The 14,859-nt window shown below is 44.6% G+C and overlaps 1 protein-coding gene across 5 annotated transcripts in view; it reads left to right on the forward strand.

The window, feature by feature from the left end:
- The window catches only part of UBE3A (ubiquitin protein ligase E3A), a 107,719-nt gene extending 93,713 nt beyond the window's left edge, over positions 1-14,006 (forward strand). For all 5 annotated transcript variants that reach the window (XM_040425118.1, XM_040425121.1, XM_040425116.1 and 2 more), the window contains exon 11: positions 12,898-14,006. In XM_040425118.1, the coding sequence (XP_040281052.1) occupies positions 12,898-13,018 (121 nt within the window). In that variant the 3' untranslated portion in view covers positions 13,019-14,006. The remainder of the gene's footprint in view (positions 1-12,897) is intronic.
- Positions 14,007-14,859: the final 853 nt, after the last annotated feature.

Here is a 14,859-nt window from a genome sequence, read left to right on the forward strand (position 1 = left end):
GTTCATTGGGGGACACAGCTCCCACACAATAAGTACATTGCTGGCTCTTCCTGGTGGGTCCCATCTTTCTTGGTTCTGACCCATCATCAGCTCTCTTCTTACTCTTATTTTCCATTGGCTTCTCCTGGCTGCTCCTACTGCCTTTGTACAAACTGATTAGCTCGGTGTATGCAGGAGGGGTATAGCTGAGAGTAGGAGCTAACACTTTTTTGCTTAGTGTCGCCTCCTAGTGGCAGCAGCTATACCAATGGTCTCCTGTGTCCCCTAATGAACTCGGCGAGAGAAGGATTTTACAGGTAAGCACAAAAAAAGCCTATTTTTCTGTTACACCGCATAACAAAAAACACATCCAAGTTATAACTTCACTTGGTTGAATGAAGCTGTGGCACCAACTCTTTAATATTGATTGGACCCTGCGAAAAAATTTACTTGGGCCCCCTGGATCCCGCCTTCCCACACCTTAGCAGGCAATCACGCCCTCCACCACAACACACACACATAAAATCCACACATCTGGTAGAGTACAGTGAATGACTGGAAATACTTCCAGTTCTGAAGACTCCAGCGGCTCAGGATCAGTGCTCTGGGCTCAGGCTGGAAGTGGGCACCGCTCTGCAGGAAGGAGACCAGGGCTCGGCTCACCCTAGTGTTACAGTGCACCCCAGCACCCCACAGTATGCAGTATAGCACCCTATAGTATACAGCAACCCACAGTATGCAGTATAGCACCCTATAGTATACAGCAACCCACAGTATGCAGTATAGCACCCTATAGTATACAGCAACCCACAGTATGCAGTATAGCACCCCACACTATACAGTACCCCACAGTATATAGTATAGCAGTCCACAGTATACAGCACCCCACAGCATACAACACCTCACAGTATACAGTAGAGCAGGATAGCACCTCACCGTATACAGCACTCCAAACTATACACGATACAGCACCTCACACTATACAGTAAAGCAGTATAGCACTCCACAGTATACAGCCCCCCACAGTATACAGTACAGCAGTATAGCACTCCACACTATACAGCACCCACACTATACAGGCCCCCCCCCCTCACTATACAGGCCCCCCCCACTATACAGGGCCCCCCCACACTATACAGCACCCCACTATACAGTAGTTTACAGTATATTAGCATAACAGCCCCTGTCACCTTTTTCTGATGTAATCTTCACAAAAAAAGCTCCACAGTTAAGGCAAACTTCTCCTGCAACACTCCTGATAGGACCTTGATGACCTCATAGCCATGTGACCAGTAATATTGCTAGGTTACTGGTCACATGGTGATGATGTCATCTAAGGTCCTAGATCACAGCTAAGATCCTAGATCACAGCTCACTGCCTGACACCCGGGGCAGTGGCAAGCAGGACTCAAGAGGCAGCTGCCTTGGGCCCCCCAGGAGCAACTGGGCCCAGGGCAGCTGCCCCTTTTGCCCCTTGGTAAAGACGGCCCTGCCAACATAACATAAACAACAAAATAAACTCCTTCCCGTCTGGGCACTACTGTGACAGGTCGTCTTTCTCACCATTAAAGCACAGTCCACACGGGGGAATCGGGCACACACTGCTAGTAGGTCAGCTAGCTTCCCGGGCTTTGACACTGAATGACAATCTGAGGCCTAATAATAATAATCTTAATATAGAGTGGATATAAAAAGTCTACACACCCTTGTTAAAATGTCAGTTTTCTGTGCTGTAAAAAAAATTAGACTATGATCATTTCAGAACTTTTTACACCTTTTAATGTGACCTACAAACTGTACCACTCAATTGAAAAACAAACTAAAGTCTTTTAGGTGGAATGAAAAAACAAAACTAAAATAATGTGGTTGCATAAGTGTGCAAACCCTCTTATAACTGAGGATGTAGCTGTATTCAGAATTAAGCAATCACATTCAAAATCATGTTAAATAGGAGTCAGCATACACCTGCCATCATTTAAAGTGCCTCTGATTAACCCCAAATAAAGTTCAGCTGCTCTAGTTAGTCTTTCCTGAAATTCAGAGGGATCTCATTGTTAAAAGGTATCAGTCATGAGAAGGGTACAAAAGAATTTCCAAGGCATTAGATATACCATGGAACACAGTGAAGACAGTCATCATTAAGTGGAGAAAATATGGCACAACAGTGACATTACCAAGAACTGGACGTCCCTCCAAAATTGATGTAAAGATGAGAAGAAAACTGGTCTGGGGGGGCTACCAAAAGGCCTACAGCAACATTAAAGGAGCTGCAGGAATATCTGGCAAGTACTGGCTGTGTGGTACATGTGACAACAATCTCCCGTATTCTTCATATGTATGGGGTAGAGTGGCAAGACGAAAGCCTGTTCTTACTAAGAAAAACATCCAAGCCAGGCTACGTTTTGCAAAAACACATCTGAAGTCTCCCAAAAGCATGTGGGAAAAGGTGTTATGGTCTGATGAAACCAAGGTTGACCTTTTTGGCCATAATTCCAAAAGATATGTTTGGCGCAAAAACAACACTGCACATCACCAAAAGAACACCCATACCCACAGTGAAGCATGGTGGTGGCAGCATCATGCTTTGGGGCTGTTTTTCTTTAGCTGGAATTGGGGCCTTAGTTAAGCTAGAGGGGATTATGAACAGTTCCAAATACCAGTCAATATTGGCACAAAACCTTCAGGCTTCTGCTAGAAAGCTGAACATGAAGAGGAACTTCATCTTTCAGCATGACAACGACCCAAAGCATACATCCAAATCAACAAAGGAATTGCTTAACCGGAAGAATAAAGTTTTGGAATGGCCCAGCCAGAGCCCAGACCTGAATCCGATTGAAAATCTGTGGGGTGATCTGAAGAGGGCTGTGCACCGGAGATGCCCTCGCAATCTGACAGATTTGGAGTATTTTTGCCAAGAAGAGTGGACAAATCTTGCCAAGTCAAAATGTGCCATGCTGATAGACTCATACCCAAAAAGACTGAGTGCTGTGCCTGTAATACAATCAAAAGGTGCGTCAACAAAGTATGAGTTTAAGGGTGTGCACACTTATGCAACCATATTATTTTATTTTTATAGTTTTTCTTCTCCCTCTACCTAAAAGATTTGTTTGTTTTTTCAATTGAGTTGTACAGTTTTTTTATAGGTCACATTAAAGGTGGAAAAAGTTCTGAAATGATTTCTTTGTCTAATTTTTCTACAGCACAGAAACCTGACATTTTAACAGGGGTGTGTAGATTTTTTATATCCACTGTATATATAGTGAGGAACAGAGGTAATTGAACACCCTGCTATTTTGCAAGTTCTCCCACTTATAAATCATGGAGGGGTCTCATAATATATCTATTTACAGAAATTTACTTTAGGGCTGGTGATTGTGATTAACCCCTTCCAGACCTCCACCGTACATGTCTCACGGAAGTTCAGCGGTTAAACATGGCACCCGCTCAGAAGCTGAGTAAGCACCAAAATTTTTTTTTTTTTTTTTTTTTTGTAATTGTGTATTTATTAAATAATATGGAAATGAAAATGCACATTTACAATAGAATAATGCACAATAGTACAAGGTAAAGGATGAAACATGAAATACATCACATTCATATTGATTGAGCACTTGTAACACTCGATAATAATCAGTGATGAAAAATGACACCGAGCAGAAATATAACAATAAAGTGTACTAATGGAGACTGTGTCTATCTGTAATCAGTCCGAAGGACTACTTAGCGTTGTATCCTAGACAAAAGGACATCGGGTAGTAGCGGAAGAGTCTTAGGGGGGGGGGGGGTGAGAAACACCTCTTTCACATGAGGTCATTAAGGTTGCCTTGTGGCCCAGTAATTATCCCACAGGTCCCATATGGCATTGAAGAGTGCTATTTTGTCCTGAAACATAGCAGTGGAATATTCCATTGTTCGGACCTTCATCACCCTAGCATACAAATCAGAAAACTGTGGCATTCGGGGCTTTTCTAAGCTCCGGAGATTAGACAACGAGCTGCTGTTAGTATCAATAGTAATAACTTGAGTGAGTGTTTAACTTGAATGGGGACCACATTAAGCAGGAAGGACATAGGATCAGGTCAGATTTCAACTCCAAAAATATCACTCGGGAGGGTGCCTACTCCGGTCCAGTAGGAGCATATCTTGGGGCAGTCCCAGAAAATATGAGGCAATGTACCCCTATGTAAGCCGCATCTCCAGCAGTCTCCCGGGACTACTGGGTTCATTCTATGGAGGAGGTCAGGAGTGTGGTACCAGTACATTAAGATTTTATATTGGTTATCCTGATGAAGTACCGACACAGAGGATTTCGCTGCCCTCCTCCATATAAGGTGCCAGAGTGTGTCCGGTAAGGCCCTCCCCAGATACTCCTCCCACCGCACCATGTAGGAATGCCTTTGAACCCGATCAGGGAAGGGAGTCAGCAATATGGAGTGAATCTCAGAAATTAGACCTTTCGCATGTACCTCTTCCCTGCAAAGGCGTTCAAAGGCAGTCGGGAGGGAGACTGTGATCCCTGAAAAAATGGACTGAGCGAAGTGACTAATCTGGATATAAAAGTAATTGGAGGAGGGGGGGAGATCATATTTGGTCTGGAGGGTAGAAAATGGCAAAAGGTCCCTAGTGAAGGGGTCCACAATATCTGCAAACCTAAACCACCCCCCCCCCCACACCCCCGCTGAAACCTCGTTGTGGACGTAGTAAGACTAGCAGGGAGCATAGGGTGATACAAAAAGGAGGTCATGGCAAAGTGATTGGAAACAAGAGGGAATTTGCCACTGCACTGCTGCCAGATGCGTCTGGTACAAGCCATGGGACCTAGGAGATCCTTGGCTGGTAGAGTCCTGTCAGGTCCGGACCATAACCTGGAGTTAGGATGTACAGGAGCTAGCCAGTCTTTCTACCTGCATCCAGACAGAGTATGGGTGCAAGGAAGCCTAGGCTGTGACAGAACGTAGCTGGGCCGCCCAGTAATATTTGGACAGATCCGTTTCCCCTAGTCCACCCTGATGCCTACTAGATAGAAGGACTGACTGTGGGATTCTATGTCGCCTTCCCGCCCATATGAATCTAAGGAGGTGAGATTGAGTGGATCTCAGATCCTTGAGGGGAACTATAATCGGTAAGGTCTCAAAAAGATACAGAAGCTTGGGCAAGATCGTCATTTTAGTCGCAGCAATAGGTCCCATGAGAGAGAGTGGGAGAGCGTGCCACTTATCCAGAAGACCCCTGATCTCCGCATATATGCGTGGGAAGTTAGCTTTATAAAGCTCCCCATATTGGGGAGTGAGGTCAACACCCAAATATCGCAGGCAGTCTGTCTTCCAATGGAAAGGGAAGTTAACCCTGAGGGAGCTCAGGGCCATCTGAGAAAGATTAAGAGGGAGGGCCTCAGTTTTATGGGTGTTGACCTTATACCCCGAGAGTTGACCAAACTCCTGTAGGATGGAGTGGAGGTTTGGTAGGGAAATATGAAGCTTGGTAAGGGTAAGAAGGATGTCGTCTGCATATAGCGATAGCTTAAACTCCCTGTCCTTGACCATAACAGCTCTGATGTCTGGGCATGCCCTGATCTTGGCTGCCAGGGGTTCGATACACATGGCAAATAGTAGGGGAGACAGTGGGCAGCCCTGTCTCGTCCCGTTAGCAATGCGTATGGGTCGAGATTGAGCATGAGGTAGTCTGATTGTCGCTGTGGGGGAGGAGTATAGGTTACGAATTGCCCTAACAAAGGGGCCAGAAAGGCCATAAGCCTGCAAGGTAGCAAAAAGGAAAGGCCAACCTAAACGGTCGAACGCCTTTTCAGCATCTAAACTAAGAAGTAATGCCTCCCCACCGAGCGAGATATGACATCTATCAAGTCAATGTTTCTTCATGTGTTGTCTGCCCCCTGACTGCCTGGGACAAATCCCACCTGCTCTTTGTGAATCAGGGAGGGGAGAAAAATGTTTATTTCGGGAGGCTAGGGCTTTGGTATAAATCTTAAGGTCTGAATTAAGCAGGGCAATGGGCCTATAATTATGGCATTCGTGAGGATCTTTCCCAGGTTTCGGAATCATCGTGAGATAAGAGTGAGACATTGGGGCAGGTACTGCGTTGCCAGCTAAAAAATGATTGAAAAGGGTTACTAAGTGAGGGATTAGTTCAGTCTTAAAAGTCTTATTATAATTGTACGAAAAGCCATCAGGCCCTGGGGATTTACCCTCGGGTAGATGGTTCACCACTTCTCCAATCTCTTCCGGCGTGATCGGACTATAAAGGGTGGCAAGGTAGGAAGGTGACAGGATGCCAAATAAGACCAGATTGTATTATCTCTAAGTCCCTCATCTGAGGGGAGGTCGGAGGGTAAATTGTACAGGGAGGAGTAGTAGGTCGAGAACCTCTCTGCTATCAATCTGAGGTCATAGTGGATTGTTCCATCAGCCCCCCTAATAGCACTCGGACCCGTTTGGGAATTGTGATTCCTGAGTTGTCTGGCCAGCAAAGTGTGAGGTTTGTTCCCCCAAGCATAATACGCTGTCGTGTGTAGAGTAATAACTTGCTGACACGACCTAAAGCTAGACTCTTCAATTGGGCCCTGGTATCAACAATTCGTCTGAGTGTGCATCGGGAGGGGTGAGCAGCCATCTTGTCTTCTAGTGTTAGCAAGCGAGACTTAAGGGTTTTGACCAAAGCAGTCGAGTCCTTCTTTAATTTTGAGCTCATTGCAATACAGTGTCCCCTCATGACCGCTTTATGCGCCTCCCACAAAGGACTGACATCCCCTACTGATCCCTCCTTTAGTTCAAAGTACGTTTTCAGGTGTTCGCAGAGTTCCTACCTAATGATCTGCTTCAAGAGGGAGTCATTAAGTCTCCAGTGGCAATGGCGAACGTGGCCCGACTCACTTCTAATGTCCACTAGTACAGGAGCATGGTCTGACCAGGAGATATGACCCATGTCCGCTCCTTCTAATATTCTGAGGGTCGAGATGGTACCAAAGAGGTAATCAATACTGTTGTGTGAACCATGTGGGGCAGAGTAAAAGAAGAAGGACCTATCAGTGGGATAAGTGAGACGCCAGAGGTCATACAGGGAGTATTTCCGCATTAGTCCCTGGCTAAGCGCTGCTGCGTCTAATGTATTGGTCTGCCCGGGAGGGCCATGCGATTCATCGATTCAGAGAACACTGCATTAAAGTCCCCCACCTAGGAGGGCCAGGGGCTCCGAAGAGTCCACTCCCTCAACAAAAACCTTGCGGAAGATTCCGCCGAGAAAGCAGATCTGGGAAGTGTTTGGGGCATAAATGTTACATAAGGTGATGGGTTTATCTGCTAAACGGCCACGGAGAATAATATAACTCCCCTGTGGGTCTATAATTGAGGATTCAATCCTGAGGGGACATCGTGCAGATACCAAGATGGCAACCCCCCGCCTTCCGACGGCTATGAGTAGAGTTTCCTCTTGGCGTTGAGCCCCTTGACATTGAAGGTTATGCACCGCATCATGTGAGTATGTGATGATATATAATATATGCAGAGTACAGCTCACCGAGGGAGTCCGTATACGTCAGTGGCTTCGCACTAGTTGGACAACGGATCAAAGGCAAAACTGAGGTACATGATCTCCACAGGCAAGGAAGTTCAGGCACCTACAACAGGAGAAAGGACACAAGGGGGGGGGGGGGGGGGGCAGACAGGACGAGACAACACAAAGACAGACAAACAACTATTCCCAGCGATATAATCCCTGCTAGGGGCAAATAAGAAGCCCCTTTGGGGGTGTAAGTGTCGGAGACCAACGAATTGAGGCTGGCCAAGGAGCCAACTACAAGTATCTGAGAGAAAAGAAACAAGTAACAACGAGGTGGGCCCCTTCAGATAGCCCGCACCGTAATGTAGCAACAGGAAAGCAATAACTGGCTTAACAGAGGTAATAAACAACCAATATGGGGGCCCATCAGAGACCGTCGATCCTGAGGGCTTAAAGGATTAAGGGCAAAGTTCTGGACGACCAAGTCCTCCAATCCATTGGCGGTCAGGCAGATGGACGATGCCCTGATGACGGAGGAGACCGCGGAGAAGAGGATGCACTTGGACCAGGCCTCCTTTTCCTGGTTACAGGAGACCAAATGTGTAGTGACGGAAGCACTGGAGACTCAAACTCCCAATCCGACATGTCGGGGATAGGAATTCCGAGTGATTCGCAAAAAGGGTGAAGATCCGAGAAGGAACGGAGAGTCTCAGTTCTTCCTTGATGACTGACAGTCAGTGCAAAGGGGAATCCCCAGCGGTAGGCAATCTGGCGGTCCCTGAGTGATGTGAGGAGAGGCTTGAGATGTCTCCTTTTCTGGAGTGTGAACCAGGATAGGTCAGGAAACAATTGTACCGGAGCGCCATCAAAGTCAATGTTGCGTAGAGATCTCGCCTTAGCCATGATGGCTTCTTTAAGGGTGAAGTCGTGGACACAACAAATTACGTCCCTAGAACATGCAGCAGAGCCCTTAGGCTTGAGTACTCTATGAGCTCTGTCCAACTTGATCTTATGTGAGGGTCGTTGTCCCAAGATCATGTTAAAAATGGCTTCCAGTGTAGCAAAGAGATCCTGGTCTCCGGAAGGCCCCGTCCCCGGATATTATTCTGGCGGCCTCGGTTATCCAAGTCCTCTAAATGCCGCCCCATGCCCCTGAGCACTGCCGTTTGGGCAGAAATTGATTCACGAAGAGTGGATATATATTGCCTGGTGTCATCATGGGAATTTTCCAGGGAGTCAACCCAGTGCACCACATGTTTAATATCAGTGCGAACTGCGCAATTTCAGCTCTACAGGCTTCTGTAACTTCAGAGATAAGAACCCAAAAGTCCTCTTTTGTAGGAAAACGGCTAAAATAGCTTGCCCAGGGCTGTGGAGGTTCAGGCAGGGGTGGGGGGTCCATAACAGCAAGTGATGGAGGGCTTGGAGATCTGGCCCAGAGGGGAGAGGAGAGCTGCTGTCCCCTTGGTCCCGCAATGGTGGGGCTGGGGACTGCTTATTGTGCCAGGGCTCATGCAAGGGGGTCCTAGGAAGGCTAGAGAAATCATGGAGGGGTCTGAAATTCACATTGTAGGTGCATTTCCACTCTGAGACAGAATTTAAAAACAAATATTTATTCAGGAAATCACATTGTATGATTTTTAAAGAATTTGTCTTGCACTGCTGAACATAAGTATTTGAACACCTGAGAAAATCAGTGTTAATATTTGGTACAGAAGCCTTTGTTTGCAATTACAGAGGTCAAACGTTTCCTGTAGTTCTTGACCAGGTTTGCGCACACTGCAACAGGGATTTTGGCCCACTTGTTCACACAGATCTCCTCTAGATCTGTCAGGTTTCGGGGCTGTCGCTGAGCAACACGGAGTTTCAGCTCCCTCCAAAGATGTTCTATTGGATTTAGGTCTGGAGACTGGCTAGGCCACTCCAGAACCTTGATATGCTTCTTACGGAGCCACTCCTTGGTTATCCTGGCTGTGTGCTTCGGGTCGTCATGTTGGAAGACCCAGCTGCGACCCATCTTCAATGCTCTAACTGAGGGAAGGAGGTTGTTGCGCAAATTCTCACAATTAATAGCCCCATTCATCCTCTCCTTAATACAGTTCAGTCGTCCTGTCCCCTTCGCAGAAAAGCACCCCCAAAGCATGATGTTGCCACCCCCCATGCTTCACAGTAGGGATGGTGTTTTTGGGATGCAACTCATCCTTTTTCCTCCAAACATGACGAGTGAAGTTTAGACCAAAAAGTTTGGTCTCATCTGACCACCTGACTTTCTCCCATGCATCCTCTGGATCATCCAGATGGTCATTGGCAAGCTTCAGACGGGCCTGGACATTTGATGACTTGAGCAGGAGAACCTTCTGTGCAATGCATGATTTGAAACCATGACTGTGTTCTACCGACAGTGACTTTGAAACTGTGGTCCCAGCTCTCTTCATGTCATTGACCAGCTCCTCACTTGTAGTTCTGGGCTGATTCCTTACCTTTCTTATCACCAGTGATACCCCACAAGGTGAGATCTTGCATGGAGCCCCAGTCCGAGGGAGACTGACAGTAGTCTTTAGCCTCTTCCATTTTCCAACAATTGCTATAACAGTTGATCTATTTTCACCAAGCTGCTTGGCAATTGCCCGGTAGCCCTTTCCAGCTTTGTGGAGGTCCACAATTTTGTCTCTGGTGTCTTTTGACAGCTCTTTGGTCTTGCCCATGGTAGTAGTTGGCGTCTGACTGACTGGGGTGGACAGGTGTCATTTAAAGAGCTCAGACAGGTGCTACTAAGTTAGATTAATGAGTGGAGTAGTGGTGGACTTTTTAAAGGCACAGTAACAGGTCTTTGAGAGCCAGAATGTTTGTTGTTTCTCAGGTGTTCAAATACTTATGTTCAGCAGTGCAAGACAAATAAATTCTTAAATCATACAATATGATTTGCTGTTTTTTTGTTTCGTTTATTCTGTCTGAGTGGGAATGTTCCTACAATGTGAATTTAAGACCCCTCCATGATTTTTTAAGTGGGAGAACTTGCAAAATTGCAGGGTGTGTGTGTATATAGATATAGAGAGGTGTGTGTGTGTGTGTAATATATATAAATTATATATATATATATATATATATCATATTCCGCCCCCTTTACAATTCAGGGGTTCATGTACAAACAGTCATAAATAACATAGTGAATAATTAGAACAAGAGGAATGAGGGTCCTGCTAGCAAGAGCTTACACTCTATCAAGAAATCTGTGAGGCCACATGTCATTCCCCAGTAATGATCCTAGCAGTCATACCTGAGATTACCTCAGGCTAGGAGAAATAGCCATGCTGGAAGGGTGTGGAAGTCCTACTAAGGCCTCTTGCACACGACCGTACGGCTTTTTCAGTACTTTGCATCCGCAAGAAACTGATAGGCAAAAAATACGGATGACGTTGTGTGGAATTCTATTTTTTAAGGAACAGATGGTTCCTGCTAGAACAGTACTATCCTTGTCCGTTATGCGGACAATAATAGGACATGTTCTATCTTTGAACGGAAACGGAAGGCATATGGAGTACCTTCCGTTTTGTTTTTTTGGCGGATTCATTGAAATGAATAGTTCTGTATACGGTCCATAAACGGGGGGGAAAAAAAAGTGTGTGCAAGAGGCCTAAGGTTCCATGCACACGTCCGTATAATGGGTCCGCATCCGTTCCGCAAATTGCGGAATGGGTGCGGACCCATTCATTCTCTATGGGGACGGGATGGATGCGGAGAGCACACTATGTGCTCTCCGCATTCACATTTCCAGAGCGCGCTCCCGATCTTCCAGTCCGCGGCTCTGGAAAAAAATAGAACATGTCCTATTCTTATCCGCAATTGCGGACAAGAATAGGCAGTTCTATTGGTGTGTCTGCCGCGTGTATTTTGCGGATTCGCATTTTGCCTAAGGGTCCATTCACACGTCTGCAAAATGGCTCTGCATCCGTTGTGCAGAACAGGTGCGGACTAATTCATTTTCAAAGGGGCCTGAATGTGCTGTCCGCATCTGCATTTGCGGATCCGCACCTCCGGATCTGCACTTCCATTCTGCAAAAAAATAGAACATGTCCTATGCTTGTCCGCAATTGTGGACAAGAAAAGGCATTTTCTATGCGAGTGCCGGTGATGTGCGTTCCGCAAAATGCCGGACACACATTGCAGGTGTCCGTGTTTTGCGGATCTGCAAAACACATACGGATGTGTGAATGGACCCTAGATCCAACCCAGACTAGAATCTAACCAAACCTGTCTCAGCAAACTACACTTTGCTGAAACCACTGCATCTTTCTGGATTTAATGTACCTCACCCATTTGAGGATACTGGGTGAAATATGCACCTTACCACAATACTTTTCAATGGGCCAGCATTTTTGTGTTTAAAAATATTTTTATTTTATTTGCCTTTTATAATCTAATTTTCTGAGAACTTTTGGGTTTTCATTAGCTGTAAGCCATAATCATCAACATTCTCCGGTTCTCCGGGCTTTTAATTTTTATGTCCTATCCTCGGGATAGGTCATCAATATCAGATTGACTGGAGTCCGAGACCTGGCACCCCCGCTGATCAGCCTTATAAAGAGACGCCTTGTGCAAGTGCCGTTTCCCGTCTGTCATCCTGCTCGCTGCTCCTTTATCTATGACAAAGCAGCAGCGAGCAGGAAGAGAGACGCGAGACGGCACTTGCACAGTCTTCTCATACAGCTGATCGGCGGGGGTGCCAGGTGTCGGACCCCAGTCAATCTGATATTGATAACATCCTAATGATAGGTCATCAATATTAAAATCCCCGAAAACCCCTTTAAAAGAAATAAATGCTTGAAATAAATCACTCTATATGTAATTAATCTATAGAATATATGAGTTTCACTTTTTGAATTGAATTACTGAATTTAACTTTTCGATGATATTGTAATTTATTGAGATGCACCTGTAGGTGAATGAATAAATGAAGGATGATTGAGCCGCTTCACTATGATATCACTACATCAGCACTGAGGCAAGGAAAAAAGGAGCTGGGAAAGTGGTGTTGGTCCACCGCTGAATGCAGGAGTAAGTGGACCAAAATGGTAAACAGCAGGGGGCGCTACCAGAGAGAAACTTGTAAAATGTACTTTAAAAATTTTTTACAATATTTTTATTGCATTTACTGTATATTGCAGTAATACTTAAACTGAAATGTCCTATTCATTACATAGGAATACTTTTCCTGGGATAACCCCTTCTTTGGTGGGGGGGGGGGGGGGGGATTTCTCATTTAACTGACTTTATAAAATGTCAGTGTCTCATGAATGTTTAGGTTGTATCAAGATAGATTTCCTTAAAATAATCCTCATTAAGAAATGATCAGCCAAATAGATGCTGGTAATGTGACTTAACCCTTTGCTGTATGTTTCCCTGCAGGTTACCAACATCTCATACATGCTTTAATGTCCTCTTACTTCCGGAGTATTCAAGCAAAGAGAAACTGAAAGAGCGATTATTAAAGGCTATCACGTATGCCAAGGGATTCGGCATGCTGTAACATGCAAGTCAAAGGAAGCTTAACGAAAGGGATAACAATCCGTGGTATTGAAGTCCCTATCCACAAAGGCCATAAGATAGTCAGCTACATGTAGTCAACTGTATGTGTGCCTCCCTCCTCCACTGGGACATTGGGCTGGAACAGCAGATTTCTGCTGCTTATATGAACAAAGTCTTTCTCCCTCCCCTTGCGTGAAAGTGTTGTACAATCTTTCACATGTATGTACAGAGAGGTTTTCCTAAATATTTATTTTAAGGGTTAAATCACTTTTGCTTGTGTTTAATACTGCTTGAAATTGAGCCTACTTGAGTCTTCGACCGATACTCTCATGAAATATGCTATCATTTACAGGAATTTCAAGACTTTCAAGTTACGGCTTCAGTTTGTCCTGCATCTACTTAAATCATGAACTGTTTTTTCTTTCTCTTTCTTTTTTTTTTCTTTTTACCTCCTCCCCCTCCTTTTTTTTCTTTTTTTACAGTTTGCTTATAAAACTTGAATTGATGGAAACAGTGTGAGACGATTACTGCTGTTCTAGCCCCAAAAATCATGTAGTCATTAAAGATGGAAGGGAGTACTTGGAATGTTATACTACAGCCTTGCAACCTTTTACTTTAGCCACAGCACAAAAAAAAAATACAAATTAAAGATATGGGAAAAAAAACATTTCATAATTTGTTGTCTTCACGTCTTGTAAGGTATATTGTGTTTCATTAGGAGATCCTTTATCTGGGTCTGTGAAAGGGGGTAGAATTTAGCGCTTTTACCTTTTTTTTTTTTTTTTTTTTTTTTTTGATTTGTGTTTACTGACAAGTGCATTTTCAGCCAAACTATGTACAGTAGATGGTGGGATGTCTGAGGAAAAAAAACCTAAAATGAACATTTGCACCCTAAATGAAAAAATAAGCTTGTGAAAGTGCACTTACATGAGAAATATGAATTGCATATTAAATAAACCTTTTAAATAGACAATCCAAAGTCTTCCCTATACATTGTCAGTATCCTATTCTTTTCATATGACTTGTACCCAAGGCACTAGAGCAGTGCCACTGTATCATCAGTAAGGATTTACCATGGCACTGAAACACACAACCTCCTTTTTTCAGGCCAATCTCTTTAAAGTGATGTACACAATTTTTTATAGACAATAATTATAACTAGACTCCTGATCTGTAATTGGATTAATTGTAGGTAACCTCAAAAATACTATACCCGAATGTATTTGTTTTCTCTTTCCTGGACTTCTTCGTGTGTATTGTTAACTCATGTTGCAATATGAAATAAAGGGAATATCCATTTTTAACTGACAACATAATTGGTTTATCATTTAGAAATCTACTGTGCATGTTAGGGTCCATTCACACGTCCGTAAGTGTTTTGCAAAACACGGACATTGGCAATGTGCATTCCGCAATTTGCGGACCGCACATCGCTGGCACTATAATAGAAAATGCCTAATCTTGTCCGCAATGTGGACCCATTTTGCGCACGTGTGAATGGACCCTTAGAGTAGCGGATTATGATTATTATCTGTAAAATGAGAACAGTAGCTTTAGGCTACTTTCACACTCGCATTTTGGCTTTCCGTTTGTGAGATCCATTCAGGGCTCTCACAAGCGATCCAAAACGGATCAGTTTGCATTCTAATGCATTATGAATGGAAAAGGATCCACTCAGAATGCGTCAGTTTGCCTCCGTTCAGTCTCCATTCTGCTTTGGAGACTGACACCAAAACGCTGCTTGCAAACTGATCCTTCCTGGCACACAATGTAAGTCAATGGGGACGGATCCGTCTGATGAAACTGAGCCAAACTGTTTTCATTGACACAATCTGGCACAAT

This window comes from Bufo bufo, chromosome 3 (genome assembly GCF_905171765.1).
Source record: "Bufo bufo chromosome 3, aBufBuf1.1, whole genome shotgun sequence".
NCBI classification, from domain to species: Eukaryota; Metazoa; Chordata; class Amphibia; order Anura; family Bufonidae; genus Bufo; species Bufo bufo.